Here is a 26,031-nt window from a genome sequence, read left to right on the forward strand (position 1 = left end):
CCTGGCCTACAGGGATGTGGCTTTCTCAACATTCCCGCACCATTTCTCAATAGTAGTCAAATCTGTTTCAAATCTATTGTTGGTCTTGTGCAACAATTTCATGTCCATTCCCCACTGGGAGCAGACCTCTTTATGTTATCAATGTGGCATCTTGGGCCTAGACTTTCCGCCCCTCCTCCAAGGTCAATTTTTGCTTCCACTCCTCTAGAAGTAATATTGTTTTCCTGTGTCCTGAAGGCAGAACATTTCCTACCTCTCTCCCAAAAGCAGGTGCATTTTGTCTACATTCCTACCCCAGAGCAATGAACTTCTGCCTGGGCCCCAGGATTGATATGGATTGTTGCTCCTCCCTACAGTAGCCTAAGGCTTTTGCATCATTCAAGAGAAGAGCTTCAAAGTAGGCAGGGTTTCAAGGCAGCTAACTACCTTCTGTTTGCTTAAACCACCTACTGAGACTTTCTGGTTCCCCACCCTGCTTCCAGTTTTTCTTGAGTCCTGGTGTAGGCCCTTGGGAAAGAACTTGTTAGTGTGTATGAAGTTCCCTTATTTCAGATTCTTGGCTATTCCAAACTAGTATGCTAGCCTACACGTACACTTTAGGAATTTGTTAAAATTTTTGCTAATGTTTTCTTACCTGTTTATATAAAGGCCATCTCTTTCTCTTGGGTTCTTCCTAAGGTTAAACAGTCAGTATATCCCATCTCTCCTTGTAGGACTTAATCACTCTTTGGGATTTGGTTTGTTTGCCTCGTAATTTCAGTTCTTTGATATGCTCAAGAAAAAAAGCTTTAATTTTACAGATGACCCAGGCTTTTCTCCTTGTTAAAATGGGAATGACAGTCTCTTGAGGTTTTCCACATCTTCTTCAGAAGCAGAGCTCTGACCACCTCTATTAAAGTTAGTTGATTTTCTGTTACTCTGTTAAGTCAGTATCATTTCCATCACTGCACATATTAAAACTAGTATTTTTTTTACTTTGTCTCTTCCATTAGACTTTAACCCCACAAAAACATATACTACATTGCTTTATTGTTGTAATCCATTATACCTAGCACCGTAATTGTACATACAGTACTCAAAACTAATACATATGACAGGTATTCATATTTTCAAAAACGAAAACATTAACCCAACATACAGAAAATACATTAAAAACATCCATGGAAATATTAAGGAACAGAGGGAGAGGAGAGGCAAGAGCACAAAGGCAAACTGGGAAATTGTATTGTGAACCATCAGTTAGGTTTTAATTTATAACCTGCCTGGAGACTCTGTCTACAGTGTTGACTGAGTTCAAAACATAACGCACAAATAAGAAAAGTATACCCCAAACCACTCTTCTTTAATTAAGCTCTAAGAAAAACTCAAATAAATGAAATAGTAAAACATTGATCAATAATTCCTTATTGTTTATTCTCCTCTTACAAAAAGACACTTGGGACAAATAAATATAAAATGGCATATATCATATTTAGCAACGGGCAAATACACATTTTCTTGGTATTCTCCACAAGAATAAACTAATAAATTTTTCAGAGGCATACTTGTTCTATCCATTTCTTACCCTCTTAAAAAAAAAAGCAATTATTTTAATTCCCTGTAATTTTTAACAATGAATTCTCAAAATAAGTAATCTAGGACTATTCAGGGACCAAGACATCTGAATCAACAAGTTAAAAAAAAAAATGTGTCTGTATACACACACACACACACACACACACACACACACACGATGTTGCCCAGAAACTCCAACTAATGAAGAGTCTTACATGTTTTTCATTTGATATAGTTTGCATGAATAGTCTGTTCTGTTCAAATCTGAATGACAAATAATATAAAACAGAAAGCAAGCTGAGCACAATGTGTGTGTGTGTGTGTGTGTGTGTGTGTGTGTGTACTTTTCTGTCCTAAGAGAAAACATTAAATACAGGTATATTTAATATACAGTGAACATACCATGTGTTTTCTTAAAGCCAACAAAATCCTGATTTCCTGTAGCTTGGAGGCGATACAGAAGGCAGAAGACAAATACCAAATTTAGATAATAAAATATACCCTGCCTATTGGCTCCAGCAATACACCAGAGTTTGAGCAATGACGGATATCTAAGTGTATATGTTTTGTTAAAATTTGTCTTCAGGCAAATACCTGAAGAGTTTTGCTAATACTTTAAATCAAATATTCTTACTTAATGATTCATCCATCAAATGGAAATACATACGACATATTTCAAATCAGAAAAGGGGTGAATTTTCCCCTTGCCCTTCAAAAAATTATTTTAAAAAACCCACTTCAAATAATTTATTTGGTGCTTTTTAATCACTTTTCACTTTATGAAGACCATTTTTCTAGAAAGGCAGACAAGAATATAAAATGACTAAGGGGTTATTATCAAAATAATCAAATGGAATTGAAATTTACTTCTGTGTACTTTCTGTACTCCCTGTCTTGTGCTAATTAATTACATTTTACTTCATCCCCTGTAATGTTACAAATATGCACCTTAATATAGAAAAACTGGTTTTTATATTTTAAAACCCCCTCCTCCTCCTCACCTATCTTCCCAAATGTTTTAAGCAGAAAATCAATCTTGTTGCTTTAAGGATTGATGTAATATTTGCTAAAAACAACCCCTAATAAACCCTTTAGACTTTTTCGAACCAGCACCAAATTTAAGGGGTTTATTCACTCTGAGGTTGCATGGAAGATGGAAATTAAAAATATCAGTATAAGTAGAACCACATTTAAGAAAAAGCACCTAAAGATGGAGGACAGATAACTCCTACCTATTAGTGGTAAACCATATTCATGTTTCTATGTATATAATAAGTTCTCCAAAAATCTAGGTATTTTTGGTTCTGGTACTAAGTCTAAATTTTTTTTTTTTTTAATTTCAAAGCCAATTTAAAACAGGGGGGAAATACATTTTCAAAATTTTGGGGGTGAAGTTTACTACACTATGAGACTAATTTTGTATGTGGCAAGTTGCAACTCCAGAGGTGTGAATAAATATCAGAAAGCCCAAAGTGGAGAGCCAGTCCATCAACATGCACGATCAGGAATCCTATGAAAGTCACAAGGCATTGGGATTCGGTGATTTACATTAACCTCCTCATGGTAGAAGGTAGTGTTTAATGATGAATGCAGACTGTGCTCACTGCTCATGAGACACACACAACACTATTGCTGAGGTCCCACTTTGTGATAATTTAGAAATCATCCAAATTTAATTCCAGAAAATGTAAATCTGGAATATGAATGTGAAGACAGACAGTACAAATAGCAGTTGAGTGAAACCTGCCTGTAACGATCTTTATTTTTTTTTTCCTTTAAGGCTACAGAAAATCTGTACATAAACAAGGCAATTAATTATCATAATAAAAATAACCCCTTACAAATAGCCAAGGTGTCCAGTCAGATTCCACAGGGAGTATATGTTGTATCACATTCTATTCCACTTGTGTACTTTTCTGTGAGTCTGCTGGGTTAGGATCGATTCTTTCTGGAAATATTAGCTTCTCACAGACTGCTTCCTTTATTGGTAAATACTGGGATATTTCATTAGGTTCCGTGAAGAGGGAAGGTGGAACATGCTAGGAAATACATAAGTCATATTAGCATATTCAGTTATTATACTGACATTTCTCGAAAATGTTTTGATTCAAGCATTCATAAAGCATGGGAATTTTAAAATCAGGTGCAATATATGCATATGTGCTCCTAAAAATAATAGGTATTTCTTGTTACTGAATCATTCAACTTTGTTACTGAATGATTTCATCAAAGATCACAGGGTTATATAATTTATAATGTTCCCACAAATATAGCAAGAATTTAATATATTAATCCAACCCTATGTACCTGCTGCTTTTCTAACTTGAAAACACTAGTCTTCCGTTAGAGCCCAGCATGTAGTCTACAATAGAATCTAAGTAACTTTTTTATTCCAAGTATATTCTATACACAGACAGAAATAAGTACTAAGGGTGAAAAAAAGAAAATCAAGTTCATCGGAAGGTATCAATTTTTAAGCAACCCATTATAGAATCCTAAGTTCTAAGGAAGGCTTCACAGGTCCCAGGGGAGTAAGAAATAAGGAAAAATGATGCCAAAACAAACAAATCATGGTATAGAATCACCACATCTTAGGAAGAGAAAAGGAGACTGTGTAGAAAGAAATAAAGTGGCAGGGTGGTAAATGGAAAGAACATCCATCACCAGCCAGTTATGTGACTCAGAGTAAGTCACACCTCTGGGTTTCAATTTCTCCAGAACAAAATGTGAAAATTAGATTAGATGAGGCTTAAGTACCTAGCAGCTCTAAATGTTCTTGTATTTGAGGTAAGGTCAGAAAAGTTATGGTCCAGTAGAATTTATCCTATAGAGCCCCCCTAGGTGAATGAATGGGTTTGGGGATATAAACTTGGGTGGTTGGGGTTAGGGGTATACACTACTTAAATTAAAATGAAACATTAAAATTCAACGTCTAAAAACTGATATTTAAGTATTTACCATCAAATTAGAAATTTTGCTTTCTCGTGATGTATATTCTCGTAACATGTAGGTCTTGTCAGCCTGTATTTAAAAATAAGTTTCAATAAATTTAATTATACTGATTTACAAAATCCTTTCTATCAAATAGACTGCCTACATTTTAGAACAGGTTGTCAAAACAGCATGCAGTCTAATGAGAACATCTTGTTCTACACTGAGATAACTCCTATTTAATCCACGTCGAGAACTCTGGATTATTATTTCCAATTTCTATACATTATAATAACGATACACATATGTAAACAGATTTAATAATTACCATGTAAGAGAAATATAGCAAAGATTTTACTTTGAAAGAATGTGTATATAAATGAAATATGCAAGAGATTTTTAAATTACTTCAAGTTTGAAACATCTTTCCCTTAAGCCATCTTATCATTTACCTACATAATTGTGCTACTTTTATGTTGCAAAACCATGCTTTAAAATTTTTTTCTTTCCCATTCCACAAAGCTCTTATCAAATAGCTTATTTAAAATCACCTTTTTTGTACTTCAGTTTTTCCCATTTATTTTTGGTTAGGTTTTATAACAGCAATTTACTATAATTTACTTCTTGAAACACTTTTCAATAAAAGAAAAACCACAAAACTATACGCCTTTAAGGTTTCACTCTCTTGTATTGATAAAAACAGATTAATAGTCACTGTAGGAAAAAAAATCAAATAATATAAAAGAAAAAGTATAAATCATCAGTGATCACAGCATATAGGTAGCACTACCTTTACTACTTAGAAATCTCTACAGAGAATCTCATGTAACTAAACTCATACTTGCTTTTTAAAGTTCAACACTGAAATGAATATCTTTCAGAATTACTTAAATATCAATCTCTGCAACCAATTTTAATAATTACGTATTTTTATACCATATGGATATAAACAATTTAATCAATGGCCATTTAATGGGCATTAAGTTCCTACTTTCCTTCCTTTCTGCTATTATAAACAATATTACTGTGAATATTCATGTACAGACAACTCTGAGTAATTGTCCAATTAATATTTGTAGATTATTATATAAAAGAATCCTTTTAGGATAAATTTCTAAAATTCAGTGTTGTTTAATTAAAAGAGCATTTTTAACATTTAGGCCAGGTGCGGTGGCTCATGCCTGTAATCCCAGCACTTTGGGAGGCCGAGGCAGGTGGATCACTTGAGGTCAAGAGTTCAAGATCAGCCTGGTCAACATGGCAAAACCCCATCGCTCCACTAAAAATAAATAAAAAAAAAATTGCCGGATGTGGTGGTGGGCGCCCGTAATCCCAGCTACTAGGGAGGCTGAGACACGAGAATTAGTTGAACCCAGGAAGCAGAGGTTGCAGTGAGCCAAGATCGCGCCACTGCATTCCAGCCTGGGCGACAGGGCAAGACTATCTTAAATAAATAAATAAATAAATAACAGATTTCCCTTTCTGGGGGACAAAAATATAGTCTATGTTTAGTACTTTGTCACCACTTTTAAAAAGAAAAATGTCTATCACTGTCACCATGTTATTTCAAGAAAAAAAAAATCCCTAAGTGAAGGGTTTAGAAAACACCAATGCAATCCTATCCTACTAGGTTCAAATTCCAGTTCTGCCACCTACTAACTGTAAAACTTACGTATGTTTCTTTTTTTTAATGTTCTTTGAGACAGGGTCTTGCTCTGTCACTGCAGCCTCAACCTCACCAGCTCAAGCGATCCTTCCACCTCAGCCTCCCAAGTAGCAGCTAGGACTACAAATCCGTGCCACCATGCATGGCTAATTGTTTATTTTTTGTAGAGACGGAGGTCTTGCTATGTTGCCCAGGCTGGTCTCAAAGTCCTGGGCTCAAATGATCCTCCCACCACAGCCTCCCAAAGTGTTAGGATTATAGGCATGAGCCACCACACCCGGCTCACCTAAGCTATTTAATCCTTCTTTGCCTTAGTTACATCAGGATAAAACAGAGATAATATCAATATTATTGATAATAAAACAGAGATAATATAATAAAACAGAGATAATACTGATTTCATAGGGTTGTTATTAGACTTAACTATTACTATGACTACAGTAACTAACACTGGCGGTCTCTTCTCTAATTCCTCATTCTACATAATCGCGAATTTTATGTTAAAGATTCATTCAGAAATTAAGCCCTCCTCCTTTTTTTTTAAACACTTAAAAAAAAAAACCAAAAAAAAAACCCTGCATGTTAACAGCTCTTTCAGATGGAACATAGGGATTTCAAACTTTAAAACAACTATCAAAATAATTATATAATACAAATTTCAGGAGGCCATGTGATTGGCCTGATTAAAATATATATATATATATCTATAAACACATTTTTTTTAGATGAAGTTTCACTCTTCTTGCCCAGGCTGGAGAGCAATGGCGCCATCTTGGCTCACTACAATCTCTGCCTCCCAGGTTCAAACGATTCTACTGCCTCACCTTCCCGAGTAGCTGGGATTACAGGCACCCGCCACCATGCCTGGCTAATTTTTTGTACTTTTAGTAGAGATGGGGTTTCACCATGTTGGCCAGGTTGTCCTCAAACTCCTGATCTCAGGTGATCTACCCATCTCGGCCTCCCAAAGTACTGGGATTACAGGCATGAGCTACAGTGCCCGGCCTTGGCCTGATTAAAATATTAATGTACTTCCTGTATACTAATGTACATCAGAACATTATACAAACGACATATACTGTAAACAAAAGTAAGAGTTAAAGGACAGTTTTCTTAAACATGGATTAAGTACTTATAAAATTTTTTCAAAAGACCCCTCCCCAACTAGGGACTGTCTTTTAGAAAACATTTTGAGTCACCAGAACCTTTGTAAAAGAAAATGTAATGTTTTGATAATAGCCTGCAGTGAACAGTGAATGTGAAACACTCAGACTTAACAGTTAGAAAGACTGCCATATAATACAGATTGTTTAATTTCAAATTCTCAGATTGACAATGAAACAACACAAACAAGCCCAGTATCAATTAGTATATTCATTAAACAAGAATAAATACCTCATGGTAAAGTCTCGTGTCATTCATTCTGATAAGCACCCCATCAATTCTCAAGAAAAACCGCAACAGCAGGAAAAAGCTAGAAGGCATTACTCTCTGGGGAAAAAAAAAAAAAAGGTACATTAATATTTTAATAAAAATTAAATATTTTATTACTTTACTGAAAGAAAAAATTTGAAAAAAAACCCAAAACACTGGAATAAGGCTGAATTCACAGTTTATAAAAATCTCTCAACTAGAAGCTCTTTGTCCCAGCTCCAACTAGCCTCAAAACCTTGTGCAAACTATTTAACATCATGGTTTCGGTTTCCTAAAATATTTTTTCTGGTGGGGGGAGATATTGAGGTTTAAAAGACTTAAAAACATACCCAAGTAATGTAAACATTATAATGTTTATTTTAAAAAATGACAGGTACTGATAGTAAATGTCAACACCAATAAAACCAAAATGAAAGAACAACCTAGTTCTTTGTCACTACTCACTTATTCACTTTACATAAAACAAAGCAACAGACCTGACACAGAATGCTCTAATTCAGTTCAACCAATAGGCACTACTTCATATTGCTAAATACCTGGTTTATCAGAACACTATAACGCATCTTAACATCTTTCATCTGTGGCACATCTACAAATTCCTCTGCTTTCCAAGTATAACTACTAAAGATAGGCAGAGTCAGTGGAGAAAGTATGAAGGTGGGTCCTGGTGGCAGGGAGGGAGTGGTTGAATGGAATGTGAGGTATTTGGGTCTTTAAAATGAAAATGTTTAGCCAGCATGGTGGCTCACACCTATAATCACAGCAGTTTGGAAGGTTGAGGTGGAAAGATCACTTGAGCCCAGGAGTTCAAGACCAGCCTGGGCAACAGAGTCAGATCTCATCTCTACAAAAAATATAAAAAATTAGCAAAGCATAGTGGCACAAGCCTGTAGTCCTACCTACATGGAAGGCTAAGCTGGGAGGATGGCTTGAGCCTGGGAGGTCAAGGCTGCAGTGAGCCACGATCGTGCCACTGCACTCCAGGCTGGGCAACAGAGGAAGACCTTGTCTCAAAATTAATTAATTAATTAAATAAAGTGAATATGCTTGGCCATTTGCTAAATAAATATCTATTATCTACTAACACCAAGTTCTTACTATAGCAAGTCGTGTATTTATATAAATGAAAAAACAGAATCCCAATGCTCAAAAAGGTTATCAGCCAGGGAAACTGTCAAACAGATGTGGTAGCTGCTATAATAGAGGTATGCACAAGGCTCGATAAGCATTTGAAAAAGAAGTATGTAAGTGTGCTAAAGAACATCAGATAAGACAAGGCTTGAACTGACCACAGAAAGAACAGTTGGAGATGGGATGGAGAATTTCAGGAAGGGGAACTGCCTGTACAAAAAGTACTGAGGCATGAAATAGTAACATATACTCAGGGAACTGCCTATAATCTTATATATAGGCATGGGGCTACATTAATGATAAAGAAAAAATAACAGTAACCCAGTAATGATAGTGACTTAACTGCCTGCAGAGTCACCATCCACAGGCCAAATTCTTTTCTGCCTTAGGACCATTACACACCCTCTTCCCTTACCTGGAGTATTCTCCTGACTAATGTTCACTTGTCCTTCAGAATTCAGTACACATGTCATTTCCACAGAGGGGCCTTTCTTACCATTCCATATCACAGTAGATTTATCTTGGTATTCTCTCTCATAGTACTCCACTACAAATTAACAGATTTGTAACTATCTTCATTTATGTTTCTACTTGACTGTAGGCTCCATGATGGTGGAAATATCTGCTTTGTTTATCATCACATCTCTATTGCTTAGAAAAGTACCTAGCACACAGCAGGTGCTCATTAACCATTTTCTGGATAAAAGTGAGGCTAGAAGGCATTAACATCTTTGCTAGAGAAAAGGCTCTGAGCCAAACTGTATTCTGACGGGGTTATCGGCAACAGACTTAAAAACAAGACTTATAGTAAAGGAAAGCTGTAGAAATAACCTGACTTATGACAACTTGACGTCCCAACAAATTGGGAAGCACATCATTATTATTTGACATTACTACACAGTGGTATGTGTAATTTATGGAAAGACTGACTTGCAACATTTCTTCAAATTTCAAAATTAGTTACTAACAGTCACACTGGACACAACACAGGCAGTAAACCGAAGTATCATTTTAGCATGGCACAGCGGAGAGAGTAGGAATTAGGAGACCAGAGCTCTAGTGCCAATACAATAGCATATTTTAGGGCAGTAGTTCTTTCCTAGGGGACGTTTGGGAATTTGTGAGGGTATTTTTTGTTGTCACATCAATAAGCAACCAATATCGACCGTTAGTGAATAAGGACCAGAACAACAGATCTGGGATGCACAGGACAATCCTATACAACAAAGTCCAATCCTGCATTCCACAAAACTTGCAATATCTTAGCAGACATTCACAGAGGTGAAAAAGCCTACTTATAATGATCTGACTTTAGACCCTAATTCCATTTTACATAGATAATAAAAAAAAATCACCTAATTATCCAGGAAGGCAACTATTTTCCAAATCAAGGAAAGATTATACTTTGTTTTACTTAGAACTTCTCTAAGAGTTGTTCACCATTTTGGAAAATTGTATTAGAGTCACTGATTGATACCTTACATCTCCGTCAGCCTACATTTTTTGCTGCCATATTTATGGTGACTCGGTATGCAAATATAAGTACCTGACTGCTTCATTATATCTTTGGTGCAGTCATATTATGCATTTAAGTATTAAAATATATTTTATTCTAAACCAATTTCCTTTAATTTTATAATTAAAATACGTTGAATGCTGCAAAGTAGGTGGATTAAATAACCTACAAATTTCACTACAGGGTAGTAATATCTATAAACTAATACTTCAGCTTAAAGTAGTTGGTAAAAAAAATGCTCTTCAGTTTCAGACTTACTATGTATTCTTATACACACACATGTATACACATATCCTCTCGAGCAACTCCATCCACAAAACCACATGTGCTTCCCAAATAGTGACCCACTTACAGACATGATATATATACCCTTTTGAATACAAATGCACACCCAGATATGCCAACTCATAATGAACATTTAGCATAGTCAGTTCAGAAGGTGGGTAGACAAGTGGAAAGATACAAGACTAGATGAGCTGAAGAGAGAATAAATCTAAACCAAAAAAAGTAAATTTAGAGTTATAAGTGAGCAAAGGAGGAAAGCATATGAAAACAACTATCTAATGCTAGAATAATGATATATATTAGATGATACAAAGAAAACTTTGCAATTAGTTTCATGACCTTAAGCTATCTTTTTGGGCCTTGTCTATAAAATATGGAGGCTACATAAAATGATTCTCTAAAAATTCATTACAATTTCAAAATCCTTTGATTCTACCAAAAAAATTGACTTTTATTTTCAGATAAGTAAAAATAAAATAAAAATTTTTACTTATCTAAAAACAAAATTATTTTGTCTCCCAAGCTGGGGTACAGTGGCACCATCATAGCTCACTACAGCCTTGACCTCCCGGGCTCAAGCAATCCTCCTGCCTCTGCCTCCCAAGTAGCTAAAATTTGACTTTAAAGCTGCTTTTGTATTATTTTCATTCTTTAAATCACAGCATCCACAATCATTATGCCCCAAGAACAATGTTTGATGTCAGGGTCTGTCTTTGACAGATCTCATGACAAATGCTATAATCGAGAGGTTTTTAAAACGGAGAATAGAAAAGAGATATTTAACTCTGTGTAAGGGAGATGTGAAGGGCCTTGCAGAAAAGGTGATATTTTAGCTGGGTCTTAAAGGAGGAGGCATTTAGTAAAAAGTTTCAGTTGAGTTTTTTCTGGAAAGTATTAGAAACCCAATTATTATCTAGTAGTAAACAAATATGAATAACCATACTTATTATTTCTGTTTTTTACTTCTTTTTTTTTTTAAGATGGAGTCTTACTCTGTCACCCAGGCTGGAGTGCAGTGGTACGATCTTGGCTCACTGTAAGCTCCGCCTCCCGGGTTCAAGCCATTCTCCTGCCTCAGCCTCCCCAGTAGCTGGGACTACATGCGCCCACCACCGTGCTGAAAATTGAAGTGGTATCTGAATGATGCACTGAAATCATAACACATGGGTCATTTTTAAAAATGACATCCACCTTGCTGTCTGCAGATCCTATCAACATCATTTTTAATCCAAAATGTGAAAATTAAGCCACAGTCTTCATTTAAGTTAAATAATAAATAAACTAAGCAGGTCTATTAAAAATGCTTTGCTAAAATAAAGCCTTAAGAATACACTAATATTTTGTGAATTTTATAATGGATATTCAGTAAGATATATGCTAGATCTAAGTGAAATTGTACATGACATCATGTTAAGGCTCAGGGTCATTTTTTTTTTTTTTTTTGAGGCGGAGTCTCGCTCTGTCACCCAGGTTGGAGTGCAGTGGTGCAATCTCAGCTCACTGCAAGCTCCACCTCCCGGGTTCACGCTATTCTCCTGCGTCAGCCTCCCGAGTAGCTGGGACTACAGGAGCTCGCCACCACGCCCGGCTAATTTTTTATATTTTTAGTAGAGACGGGGTTTCACCGTGTTAGCCAAGATAGTCTTGATCTCCTGACCTCGTGATGCACCCGCCTCGGCCTCCCAAAGTGCTGGGATTACAGGCGTGAGCTACTGTGCCCAGCCAGGCTCAGTGTTATTCAAAGTGAGTCATATTTTTGTACGATGTTAAGAATGCAAGAAAAATATTAATTTTAAACAAAAATAATAATACTCACAATCTTCACACTCAGGCTTGAAACTCCATGATCATGAAGTTCATCCTCAAAAAGGAGAACTTCTTCAAAAAACTTAATCTGTTCTCTGGCTTTCAATTTTTCTGTATCTATATGATCTGTTGTAGGTACAACCTGAAAGAAAAAATTTTAAGGAGGAGCACATTAAAAAAAAAAGTTGAGTAGCTACAGAGACACAGGAAAGTAGTTTTCTTTTTTGCTTTGTTTTTTGTTTTTTCAATCAGTCTTTTCTGCATAGCCAGAGCACACAGTTCTAAATTTAGGTGTCATCTGTAGATATAAAAGATCAGAATATGGCTTGATTCTGAAAAACTGAAGATATTACAGATGTCCAATACTATAGCTTCACAAAAAAAAGAGTTAAAATTTATCATTTTTAATGCAAATCATATTAAAATCAACTTCTGTTGTGACTATGAGAAAATTAATCACCTAAAAATCAGTCAGTGTGATGAACTACTACTATCATAGAAGGTCATAGAACTTTTGTGCTGTGAAAGCCACTTTTAGGACATTCATATGGAACTTAAAAAATATTTTTTCATTAGAATGTTAGATATTTGCTCAGCCTAACTCCCCAAAACCTACAGCAAAATAAAGTGCTTTAAATAATGAGGTAAACAAGAACTTGTAGAGAAATTCTGAGGGAAACTCCTAGCATTGCAAAGATGCTTTGAATGAAGTTGGCAATTTTTCAATGTATTACTTTGTAGCTCTAAGACATGCACACACATAATCCAACAAAAACATCAACAATCCTAAGGCAGATAATATCAGTAGCTCATTAAACTCAAGTGTCTCCTGAACAGCACCCAAGTATGAATTGTGATACCATTTTCTACCACATCTAATTTCACTACGAAATGCTCAGCTGTTTTATTCTTTCACAGGTTTACCATAAACAACCACAACAATGCTTGTCAAACCATAGATATTTAGTAAATGCGGCTTTACTTAACAGTCATGATTAGGTCATTTGTTTGACTCATGGACAAAATTAGCAGATGGAGACTAATTTGAGATAACTAGATAAGAATCAGAAGAAAATTACAAAGGATGTTTACAACACTGCACAGATTTTGGGAGGAAATCTAAGGGAACATTAAGTGATCTAGGGGGAAAAGATGCCATGAAAAGGAAGTGGCAGTTTGTATATGATTTCCAGGAAGTAAAAAAATGTCCATAATTCTTCCATGGTCACTTAGAGATAACACTTAGCCCTAAGCAGTTTTAGTTCCAACTGTGTACGGAGCAGGTATAAGGCCACTCCTGAGGTGAAAATTGGGAGGGGGAGGGAGTTGGAGTGTAGGGACAGGGCATATAATCAGTCCCCTGCATCACAGGTGTAAGTTTATGATCTCATTAAACAAAAGTTGGTCTGCCAACAAGGACTGCCTAAGGTTACACAACTTTAGTGTTAAATACACACACTTGTAAATTCCGTCCTTTTCATTTGATTTTAGTTCAAAGGAACACATTTTTAAATCCTCCTTATAGATACTCCTGAATCCCCCCAAAATAATCATTATCTGAATTTTCTCATTAGTATATTGCTTCATTAATGCTTCACGTATGCCTTCAGTAAGTGATGGATCAAAATGAGTCTGTCAGTTTTTCCATTTATGTACTTGTTCTTATAAAATGTTTGAAAGAGAAAGTCAAAAAACGAAGCATGAGTTAGGGATATCATATTTAACTTATTTATGCTAATGTTTCCATTTGCAAGGCTAAGTATGTCTAAAACTTCATACTTTTCAGCTCTCTCTCTTCCTCAACTCCACATATCTCCTCTCTGAACCCAGGCATCTAAAAAAATAACAACAACAAAATAATAACCAGCTAAATATAAAACATATGGGCTGGGCGCGGTGGCTCATGCCTGTAATCCCAGCACTTTGGGAGGCAAGGCAGCAGGATCACTTGAGGTCAGGGGTTTGAGACCAGCCTAGCCAATATGGTGAAATTTCGTCTTTACTAAAAGTACAAAAATTAGCTGAACGTGGTGGCAGACACCTGTAATCCTAGCTAATCAGGAGGCTGAGGCAGGAGAATCGCTTGAACCCGTGGGGCAGAGGTTGCAGTGAGCTGAGATTATACCATTGCACTCCAGCCTGGGCGACAAGAGGGAAACTCTACCTCAAAAAAAAAAAAAACCAACAGTATTGGCAGAATAAGTAATCTAGACAAACCCTCTTGCTGAAGACAATTTAAAAAGCTGACTGAAAAAAAACAAAAACTTCCTAAAATCATCCAATGGCCAAGGCAGTATGGAGTTACTGGGCTGAGATCTGGAAAAAGACTGGAGCCCAGAAAAGTAAGTCTGTACTTGGCTGGCTTTTGCCCTGAGGCATAGCACTGGCTAATCCAGAGAAGAAGCTGGGCTCTGCTAGCTTTTGGTGCCATCGCTGCTCAGTGTTCACTAAGGGCAAGGACCCTGGAGAATTTCCTGCTTCCTCCCAAATCGGAGATGACACGCTAAAAAGCTATAGTAATTCCAGAGCATTTTTTTTTTTTGAGACAGAGTCTCGCTCCGTTGCCCAGGCTGGAATGCAGTGGCACCATTTCAGTTCACTGCAACCTCTGGCTTCTAGGTTCAACCAATTCTTGTGCCTCAGCCTCCCAAGTAGCGAGGATTACAGGCACGTGCCATCACACTTGGCTAATTTTTTTGTGTTTTCAGTAGAGACAGGGTTTTGCCATGTTGGCCAGGCTGGTCTTGAACTCCTGACCTCAGGTGTTCCGCCTGCCTCGGCCTCCCAAAGTCTTGAGATTCAGGTGTGAGCCACCATGCCCAGCCTCAGAGCTTCTTATCTGCAGGCCCAGTACACCTCAAACTCTGGTTCTAGACCAAGGCAGGCAAACTAACACCTGTAGGTCAAATCTGCCCTGTTACCTATTTTTATGGGCTGCAAGCTAATAATGGCTAAATAATTGGAGAAAAAAAATCAAAAGAAAAATATTTCATGACACACAAAAATTATATGAAATTCAAATTTCACTGTCCATAAAGTTTTATTAAAGCATAGCCATGCCCATTCATTTATATATTGTCTATGAGTGATATAGACTATGATAGCACAGCTGAGTTGCTGCAACAGAGACCCTAAGGCCCACAACGCCTAAAATATTTACGTCTGACTCTTTCCAGAAGAAGTTTGCAGAGCTCTGTCCTTGACTATGAATATTCTCAAGCACCTGTCAGAACTAAACAAAAATCCTCTCTGAAGAAAAACATCATCATCCTAGAACTGAAACAAAAATAAAGAGGCAAATTAGAAGCCTAGATGTCATAACCCAGCACCAACTGAAATGAAAGACACCAGGGATTCCAGAAATAATTGAAATTATTAGGCCTTAGTCCATTTGGGCTGCTATTTAATATAATAATATACCATAGATAAAACATCTACTTTTATTCTTGGTATTGCAATATTAGCTTAGGTTCCCTAATACTTGATATACTATATTATCATAGTAACAGCTGCCATTTATTGAGATCTTACTGTAAAATACACACTGTTTCGAGATAGGGTGTCGCTCTGTCACCCAGGTTGGAGTGCAGTGGCACAATCACAGCTCACTGCAGCCTCGCCTTCCTAGGCTCAAGTGATTCTCCCACCTCAGCCTCCTGAGTAGCTGGGACTACAGACACGTGCCACCAGACCTGGCTAATTTTTCTATATTTTGTAGAGATGGGGTTTCACCATGTTGCCCAGGCTGGTCTCAAACTCCTGAGCTCAAGTGATCCATCTCAGCCTCCCAAAGTGCTGGGACTAGAGGCATCAGCCACCAAACCCAGCCTACATACATAATTTTATTTCCTACTTCACAACTAGTATTACCCTAGCTTAACAAAGTGACTGAAACAAGGCTTAGTAAGACTAAATTACTTTTCAAAGCTGGCAAATGATGGTGCTGGGATTTTGAACCCAGATCTGTGTTCTGCCACAGCCTGAGCTTATTATCACCAGGGAGTGGGTAATCACATTGACATTTATCAGCAACACTTCAGAACAAATCACATTATAGGCTGAAGTATCAATAGGAGAGTACTGAACAAACGCTTTTTGCCTTCTACTACTCTCACACTCCCTGTTTCTACAGCTATAGTTCTCACAGCTAATGCTGCTTCATAATCTTCAGGAGACTTTTCCTAAGTCAGTCCCCAAAGTAAGTTATCATCATTATTGTATGGGTTTAAAACAAGTTCCCATTTCCTCACTCCTGGCAATGAAATATCAAATGCTCTCAACAAAGTTTTTCAATCAGAAGAGAGGAAGGAGGAGAACAGTAATCTATGAAGTAGTATAAGGGACTGAAATAACCTTGCTCTCCCATTAGACTGTAAAGGAGGAATTTTTGTCAGCTCTGCTGTATGCAAGGCTCCTAGGATTAGTACCTGGCATAGAGCAAGAGCTCAAGAAATATCTGTTAAATGAATGAATGAGTTTTTCCTGGAAGCAGAGAAAAATAGTTAAAGCTTGGAATGTAGTAATGGCAGAAACTGAAGATAAGAATCATTAAGTTCCTGCTATGAACTTTTATCTTCATGAGACTCTAAAAATTTCTGCAGAGAAAAGGGGCCCAGACAAACACTATCTTCTTAACATTTCTGCCTAAGAACCAACATATGATATCAGGTTTCCTTGTTTTGAGATGGAGTCTCACTCTGAAGTCCAGGTTGGAGCGCAGTGGCGCGATCTTGGCTCACTGCAACTCTGCCTCCTGGGTTCAAGCAATTCTCCTGCCTCAGCCTCCCGAGTCTCCAACTCCTGACCTCAGGTGATCTGCCTGCCTCAGCCTCCCAAAGTGCTGGGATTACAGGTGTGAGCCACTGCGCCTGGATGACACAGGGTTTCCAATAGCTACTTTTAATATAAATATTTCAGGTTACACTAAAATAAATTCATTCTATGTAATAGTCTGTGATATTTAGAGACATTCAATCTAAACCAAATTTGCTTTATTTTATTTATTGTTTTTTGAAACGGAGCCTTTCCCTGTTGTCCAGGCTGAAGTGCAATGGTGTGATCTCAGATCACTGCAACCTCCATCTCCTGGGTTCAAGCGATTCTCCTGCCTCAGCCTCCAAAGTAGCTGGGATCACAGGCACACACCACCAAGCCCGGCGAACTTTTCCATTTTTTTTTTTTTTTTTTTTTTTTTTTTTGAGACAGAGTCTGGCTCTGCCGCCCAGGCTGGAGTGCAGTGGCCGGATCTCAGCTCACTGCAAGCTCCACCTCCCGGGTTCACGCCATTCTCCTGCCTCAGCCTCCCGAGTAGTTGGGACTACAGGCGCCCGCCACCGCACCCGGCTAGTTTTTTGTATTTTTTAGCAGAGACGGGGTTTCACCGTGTTAGCCAGGATGGTCTCGATCTCCTGACCTCGTGATCCGCCTGTCTCGGCCTCCCAAAGTGCTGGGATTACAGGCTTGAGCCACCGCGCCCGGCCAACTTTTCCATTTTTAGTAGAGGTGGAGTCTCACTATGTTGGCCAAGCTGGTCTCGAACTCCTGACCTCAAGTAATCTGCCTGTCTTGGCCTCCCAAAGTCCTGGGATTACAGGCATGAGCCACTGCGCCCGGCCCAAATTTACTTCATTTTAGTCATACTATAAGATTTCAAAATATAGCTAATTTCACAATATAAGACCTACCAATTCCATCTTCCTAGTGTTATTTACCATGAATCTCTCTCTCTCTCTTTTTTTTTTTTTTGAAATGGGAGCCTCACTCTGTCACCCAGGCTGGAGTGCAATGGTGCGATCTTGGCTCACTGCAACCTCCGCCTCCCGGGTTCAAGCAATTCTCCTGCCTCAGCCTCCCGATTAGCTGGGACTACAGGTGCACTCCACCATGCCAGGCTAATTTTTGTATTTTTAGTAGAGACAGGGTTTCACCATGTTGGCCAGGCTGGTGTTGAACTCCTGACCTCATGATCTACCCACCTCGGCCTCCCAAAGTGCTGGGATTACAGGTGTGAGCCACAGAACCTGGCCAAATCTCTTCTTCTTTTTTTTTTTTTTGAGACAGAGTCTCATTCTGTCGCCCAGGTTGGAGTGCAGTGGCGCGATCTCAGCTCACTGTAACCTCCACCTCCCAGGTTCAAGCAATTCTCCTCCTTTAGCTTCCTGAGTAGCTGTTACTACAGGCATGCGCCACCACACCTAGCTAATTTTTGTATTTTTAATAGAGAAGGGATTTCACCATGTTGGTCAGGCTAGTCTCAAACTCCTGACCTCATGATCCGCCTTCCTCGGCCTCTCAAAGTGCTGGGATTACAGGTGTGAGCCACTGTGTCTGGCCTGAATCTCTTTGCAAGCAGGGCTTACACAGACAGGACTTAATACTAATACAGAGCTTTAGAATTTATTGAGAGCTTCCCATAAATTATTTCACATCAAAACTCTGCTGTGAGGTAGATATTTCTGTTTACCCAATTTATTGATAAAAGTGAGACTCAAGTAACTTACCTAAAGTCATTTCAGGTTCATATTCAGGGCAGGCAGGGCATAAACCTACTTTGTCTAACCAGAAGTTCTTTTTGCCCATATATTTGTTCATCTATAAACTTGTAAGCTACTAGCTAGCAGGTTCTGTCTAAATCACGTAATACATTACCAAGGCCCGAAACCCATTTTAGTGTTTCTTGATAGTGATAATGATAACAATATGGCAGTCTGCCATTGCCACCAACTACAGTTTTAAAAATAAATTTTTCCATTAAGGCCATCTTTTATTTTCTGCTGATAAGTCAACAAGCAAAACCCCCTCACATTACGTTCTGAGGGATGCCACAACAGAAAACAAGGACAATAAAAGTAGTTGCAAAAAATAACCTGTGACTAGAAAGTTCTAATGCTCAGACTGTCCAAGACAATTAATGGCTCATAAAAGAAAAAAGTAAGATTTACCTTTAACTTAAGAGATTCTCCAAGTAAGGTTCCCTTATAATCTGTTGTATAGGTCCAATCGTATGGTTTAATAACCTCTTTGGAGTGTTCACCCTCCGTCCTCAAATACCAAAATGAGAAGGATCAGATTCAGTGATGCAGAATAGAGATTATCTGTATTTATATATCACATCCAATTATATTCTACAATAACATAAAATATCCTATTAAATATATATACTTGTTATAATTCACCAGTACAAGGTTTTTCTTACAGTTTTTCTACATTTATTGTTCTTTAACTTGTCATGTACTGATGTAGTCTTTTCAATTAGTCTGTACACTGCCTGAGGACATGGTTTAAAGGTTTATACTTCTTTGTATCATCTAAGGTACTTAGTACATATTAGGCACAAAGTAAATAATTGCTGATTTGACTATCAAAGAAAAACATGCTGTCTTAATTTCAATGCTTCTCAAATAGGATATTTATTAAGCATATCATAAGTAAACATTTTTCTTGAAAAACAGGAACACTAAATATAGCCTACTGCCTCTTCAATAAGGAATGATGAAGAATTGAAAAAGTACATAGCTCAGCTCAGTTGTAATTCACTTTAATAAGAATTCAAGTAGTGGGGTAATTAACTTCCATTTTTATGTCTCAGAAAAATGAATTCTAGAATGATACAACTCTCATGTTTAATAATACCAGTTCTTCATTCTAACGACACACGTATCATTACTGAATATTTTTTCAAGTCTTTCTCTTTTGTTTAACCTAATTATATTTTTTATTTAACCTAATTGACCAGATTCTCACCTGCTTTCTTGCCACTCTTCAGCACAGGCCACTTTAAGCATTCCTTGGTAGTTGTTTACACATCTTAATGCATCTGTAGCATTGAACTCAATTCCAAAGCCAGAGCCATGCTGGATTCTTAAAACGTTGTCTCCAAACATCATTTCAGGGAGAGATGGCATATGTAATTCATCGGCTAATCTATACATAACCAAAAGTCATGTGAGATAATTTTATATCGCTGTTGGCATTTTTGTTTCTTTTCCAACCCAGAGAATTCTTCCTACATTGCTGAATGAGTTACACAGCATATGATTTAATCAATATGATATATTTGCAAGGTCTACAAAATGCTTTCATCATCCATTCTTTCATTATCATATCTTATGGCACTGTACTAGGTAGTGGGCTAAATAAGATAATATATAAACACAGATATAATAGCTTATTATATTACTATAATATATAGCACACAGATATTACTATAATATATATCATGAAGGTACGAAGAAAAGATAGCAAAGCAAATAAAGATACTGTCCCTTGTAGGAAAATAATTTTTCCACTAAAATTTTCAATTGTTGTAAGTTTCAAAAAGTGGTGATGAAAAAAGCAAAAGCACCTGATACTGATGAGGGAACCCAGCACTTGCCTATACAGACTTTCAGAAGGATTGTGTCAATTTACATTTCACCCTGGTGCAACAATCAAGCAAAAAATAACAGGAATTTAATAAAATCTACACACTTTGACCCAAAGTATCAGTTTTAGGATATCTGTACTAAAGAACAATTCCAAGTACAGAAAAAAACTATACACATTAATACTTACAATGGCTTTACTTATAATCGTGAAAAAGAAATACTCTGAATGTTTCATTATAAAGCAATAAATGATTATGGAAACCAAAGTATATCCATATGATGAAATATTACGGAACCATTACAAATGTTTAAAGAGAGAATATAATAATATGGAAAAATGCTTATGATAAAATAGTATGATCAAAATGCGTATGATAAACAAGACCTATGGCCACGCAAGGCAAGGATTAAGTCATGCCCGACAAACCATAACATCTCATTAAATGGTTTTTTATGTGCAATGGTATAATGTGCCTTACTTTCCAACCTGACTGGTATAGCATCACAAGACAAACAGTAGGCCCCCTTTTCTTAAGCATTCCTTTCTACTGACTTCAAGTCTTTAAACAAAGCTTAACACTGTTTTTTGTTTGTTTGTTTTTGAGACAAGGTCTTACTCTGTCACCCCAGGTTGGAGTGCAGTGGCAAGATCTCGGCTCACTGCAACCTCCGCCTCCCAGGTTCAAGTGATTCTCTTGCCTCAGCCTCCCTCGTAGCTGGGATTACAGGCATCCGCCACCATGCTCAGCTAAGTTTTGTATTTTTAGTAGAGACTATTTTGGATAATCTTGAACTCCTGACCTCAGGTGATCCGCCCGCCACAGCCTCCCAAAGTGCTGTATACACATTGTATATTTTTTACATCTATATGTGTATTTCTGTGTGCACATATCAGTGATCTAACTTTTTGAGGTACAGGTCTTCAGGATGATACCTAACAATGTTACCTTTCATCATAATTTTAAGTAAAATTTATTCTTTGTTATTAGGAGATAGAAAGTATTAAATACTTAAAAGATTAGATACAATAAACTGTAATTGGAATATATATTACATAAGATTCCATAAAATAAGTTTTAACTTGAATAATGCATACCAAATGTGAAATAATACGTGAGTCTGTGGGTTCTACCCAATACATCTGGAAAAATCTGGCAGTCCTATAAAATATTCCACTCATATATGTAAAAGAATCACTGTTACTAATTTACAGTCCTTCAATGTTCTAAATATAGAGTTTCTTAAACACAGGCCAAAATGCCCTATTTCTTTTTTCTTTTTTTTTTGAGATGGAGTCTTGCTCTTTTGCCCAGGCTGGAGTGCAATGGCATGATCTCGGCTCACTGCAACCTCTGCCTCCCAGATTCAAGTAATCCTCCTGTCTCAGTCCCTCTAGTAGCTGGGATTACAGGCACGTGTCACCACGCCCGGCTAATTTTTGTATTTTTAGTAGAGACAGGGTTTCATCATGTTGGCCAGACTGGTCTCAAACTCCTGACCTCAGGTGATCCACCTGCCTTGGCCTCCCAAAATGTTGGGATTACAGGCGTGAGCCACAGTGCCAGGACTGAAAATGCCCTATTTCTAACATCAAGTTTCCCTCTTAAAAACAGGTATAACCAGTTATAAGGAGAGAAGACAGGAAGCTCCTCTGGTTTTAAGGTGCCTTAAATATTCATTAAAGGGAGTTTCTTTAATCCAATAATTTACCCAATCAATTTATTTAGCACCTTAGCGGTTTTTACAATCTATGGTAATGCATCACAGAAAAATTTAGGATTGGTGAGGGTAAGTCTTCCTTTTGTCATATAAAAAAGGCAGCTTTTTTTTTTTTTCAGTGGAGGGGACGGAGTCTCACTCTATCATCCAAGCTGGAGTGCAGTGGCATGATCTCAGCTCACTGCAACATCCACTTCCCAAGTTCAAGTGATTCTCCTGCCTCAGCCTCTGGAGTAGCTGGGAGTACAGGCCTGCACCACCACTCCCAGATAATTTTTTTTCGTATTTCTAGTAGAGGCAGGGTTACACCATGTTGCCCAGGCAGGTCTTGAACTCCCGACCTTAGGTGATCCGCCCGCCGCGGCTCCCAAAGTGCTGGGATTACAGGCGTGAGTCGCCGCGCCCAGCCTCAGGCAAATTTATTTTTTAAATAATACATAAGGAGATTATAGGTACGGAATTTTATTCCCTTAAAACTCTCCATGCATACAGCCATCTCTGGAGAATCTGTAAGTAAATTACATGCAGGCCCCAGTTTGAAGCTGACTGCTTTATATATAACTATATATTGTATTATGTTGGTGCAAAAGTAATTGTGGTTTTTAATTGCAAAACCGCAATTACTTTTGCACCGATCAGCAATTTCTCACAGAAAGTTATACGAGGAGGAGGCCAGGCACAGTGGCTCATGCCTGTAATCCCAGCACTTTGGGAGGCCAAGGGCAGGTGGACCATCTGAGGTCGGGAGCTCAAGACCACCCTGACCAACATGGTGAAACCCCATCTCTACTAAAAATACAAAATTAGCCGGGCATGGTGATACATGCCTGTAATCCCAGCTACTTGGGAGGCTGGGCAGGAGAATCGCTTGAACCCAAGAGGCGGAGGCTGCAGTGAGCCGAGATGGCACCATTGCACTCCAGCCTGGGCAGCAAGAGCGAAACTCCTCTCAAAAAAAAAAAGAAAGAAAAAGTAAATTAAAAATAAATAAATCAATAAAAATACAAAAATTAGCCAGGTGTGTTGGCATGCGCCTATAGTCCCAGCTACCAGGGAGGTTAAGGCAGGAGAACCACTTTAACCTGGAAGGCGGAGGTTGCAGTGAGCTGAGACTGCACTACTGCACTCTAGCCTGGGCCACAGAGTGAGACTGTCTCAAAAATAAAAACAAAATAAAAAGTAAATAAAAGTTATACAAGGCTAGGCACAGTGGCTCACGCCTGTAATCCCGGCACTTTGGGAGGCCAAGGCAGGTGGATCACCTGAGGTCCGGAGTTCAAGACCAGCCTGACCAACGTGGAAAAATCCCCATCTCTATTAAAAATCGAAAAAAAAAAAGTTATATAAAAAAAGAAAAGACAGTTATATAGAGGAAAACCTCAAAAAAATAATTCAATTTGTGGTGGGATGAAGGGAAATTTTTTCCTTTATTTTTTGTATTTTTCTAATTTTTTTCAGTGAGTCTACTAGAATATCAACACTTATTTTCTTAAATTAGGAAGCAAGCATCGTTTCATGACTTTCCTCTCTTCCCTGGTCACTCCCTCTGCTCAAATCTTAAAATGCAAGTGCTCACTTAGGGTTCTATTTTATGACCTTTTCCTCTGGATGACTTCTAGATACTTTAATTCATTCCCAAAGCTCCAGGTACCAAATATAAGCAGATAATTCCCAAACTTAAACGTCATCTTTTTTGAGCTCCAAGATAAATATATCTAAATGCCTACTAAACATCTCCACTTTATGACCTATACCCACCTCACATTTCAGTAAACTAAACTCATCCTCTATCCAACACCCAGCCCCCATCTGCTCCTCCTCCTCCTATGCTTCTCATCTTGTTCAAAGGCAATACTATACATGCAACAATCCAAGCCAGAGATCTTGTCATTAGCATAGACTCTTCCTTTATTTCTCCTCCCATCAACTGGCCATCCCAGGGACTTCATCTTCTAAAACCTATCTTCTCTCTTACTAACTGGTCTCCTTCCCATCCCTGCGGACCAGCAATCCAGCCTCAACATGGCCTCCAGAGAAATCTTTCAGAGCCTACATCTGATAATGCAGCTCCTTCGGATAAAATTACACCCAGTGGTTGTTAGAGAAAATTGAAAATTCCTTAGCCTGGCATAAAAATTCCCCAGTATCTTGATTCCCCTGGGGCCTACCTCTCATTTCTCACAACACCCTCTATGGTACCTCACGCTCCAATCACACGGACACAGATCTTTAAACACATCATAGCTTTCACTCTCCCGGAGCCTCCGGCTTTACAGGCGTCCCTTGATTCCCCTAAATTTTGTCAAGATTCAGCCCAGGCATCAAAAACGCATTACAACTCACTCTGCCTGACCTGGTGGCATGCACCTATCCACAGTCCCCAGCAACGATTTTATCAAGATTCAGTTCAGGCATCCCAATTTCCTAGGTGGTTCGAGTCCCTAAAAGACCTCAAATCACTCCGTGTATATATCTTCATTACATTTATTCACGCTGTAATATAATTGTCTGTCTCACGAGACTGTGAATTGAGGCGCACGTTGTCTTTTACATTTCCTATCTCAAGCGCCAGGCACAGCACCTGACGTGCCAAAAACCAAACTTATAAATCATCCCCGTCATTAACCCCTAAGAAAACAGGCAACAACCACCCAGAAAGAAAGGTGGTGCAGGCTGAGGCAGGAGGAGACGTTTGGTGAGCGGAACGTCCACCAGCACAGCCACACTCTACTCAAACCCAGGCGGAGTGACAGTTCACGAAAGCAGCTCCTGGCGATCCCCAACCAAAGGGTCCGGAAGAGTGGCTGGATTGTTTATCGAAGTTGTCAATCAAAAGTCCGGTCCGGAGGGACAGAACCTCCGCCTCAGGGGAAAGGGGAGGGGCTGCACGGAGTTCGCCCTGCCTCCCTCCCTAGGCCAGCAACCGGCCAGCGCCCAGACCCCGTGCCCCGAAGCCTCACTTCTCCACATCTGCCGACTTCATGATGTGGGTCTTGGACGCCGTCAGCTTCCAGGGCCCGAAGCAGAAATCCCGGTGGCTGCTCTGGAAGCCGTGGATCATCATGGCTGAGGCAGGACCCGCAGAGGCCGCAAGAAATAGGCTGAAGCAGCAGCAGCGGCGAACACCGGTTCCTCCGCCTTCCTCCGGCCCAGCCTCCTAGGCTTTCGAGCCGTTACCATGCCCGGCCCCGCCCCCTGCCGGCCGACCCGGACGCTGGCTCTGCTTCCCGTCTTCTTCTCCGCCCCTTTGCTTTTTGCTTCCGGGACTAGTTGCTGTGGTTGCGTGACCCACGTCTTGCGTTACGACGCTCCGGAAAAAAGGAAAAAGGAGAAAGTTTGAAGGGAGGCACTTGGGTTGCAGAAGGTGTGGTTAGGATCGCACCGCCCTCATGAACTCGTTGGGTGACGTCATCTCGAAGGATTGTAGGGACTGCCAGGGAAGGGGAGGATGGCTCTCACTTGATCCTTACAGACCTCAAAACAGTGTAATTATCTCGTGTGTTAGTGAATCGTGTTACAGAGGAAATTTTTGTTTTGAGGTCAAAAAGGAAGTGATCCCACAGAGTTTAGGAAATACAGCACCAACAAGATTTAGAAGTGGCCATCTCGCCACTCTTGACTAT

The 26,031-nt window shown here is 38.7% G+C and overlaps 1 protein-coding gene across 2 annotated transcripts; it reads right to left on the reverse strand.

Moving 5' to 3' along the window:
- Positions 1-1,392: 1,392 nt before the first annotated feature.
- TIPRL (TOR signaling pathway regulator) lies at positions 1,393-25,700 on the reverse strand. 2 transcript variants are annotated; one of them, XM_050784823.1, is made up of 7 exons: positions 25,369-25,700; positions 20,067-20,246; positions 19,265-19,364; positions 12,334-12,465; positions 7,547-7,642; positions 4,513-4,575; positions 1,393-3,593 (listed from the first exon to the last, which is right to left on the reverse strand). In XM_050784823.1, exons 1-7 carry the CDS (start codon positions 25,470-25,472, stop codon positions 3,450-3,452), a joined length of 819 nt encoding a protein of 272 aa, XP_050640780.1. In that variant the 5' UTR covers positions 25,473-25,700; the 3' UTR covers positions 1,393-3,449. The 2 variants fall into 2 exon arrangements, with proteins under 2 accessions (XP_050640780.1, XP_050640782.1); XM_050784825.1 differs by lacking the exon at positions 7,547-7,642.
- Between the last annotated feature and the right edge of the window lie 331 nt (positions 25,701-26,031).

This window comes from Macaca thibetana, chromosome 1 (genome assembly GCF_024542745.1).
Source record: "Macaca thibetana thibetana isolate TM-01 chromosome 1, ASM2454274v1, whole genome shotgun sequence".
Classification (NCBI taxonomy): domain Eukaryota; kingdom Metazoa; phylum Chordata; class Mammalia; order Primates; family Cercopithecidae; genus Macaca; species Macaca thibetana.

Excerpts from the sequence above, each read along its gene's own strand:
- TIPRL (XM_050784823.1), bottom strand. The coding sequence starts at position 25,472 with ATGATGATCCACGGCTTCCAGAGCAGCCACCGGGATTTCTGCTTCGGG. Across the intron at positions 19,365-20,066 it reads GAAGAGTGGCAAGAAAGCAG|GACGGAGGGTGAACACTCCA; the intron begins GTGAGAATCTGG and ends TTGGTATTTGAG. Across the intron at positions 3,594-4,512 it reads GCAAAATTTCTAATTTGATG|CATGTTCCACCTTCCCTCTT; the intron begins GTAAATACTTAA and ends TGTATTTCCTAG.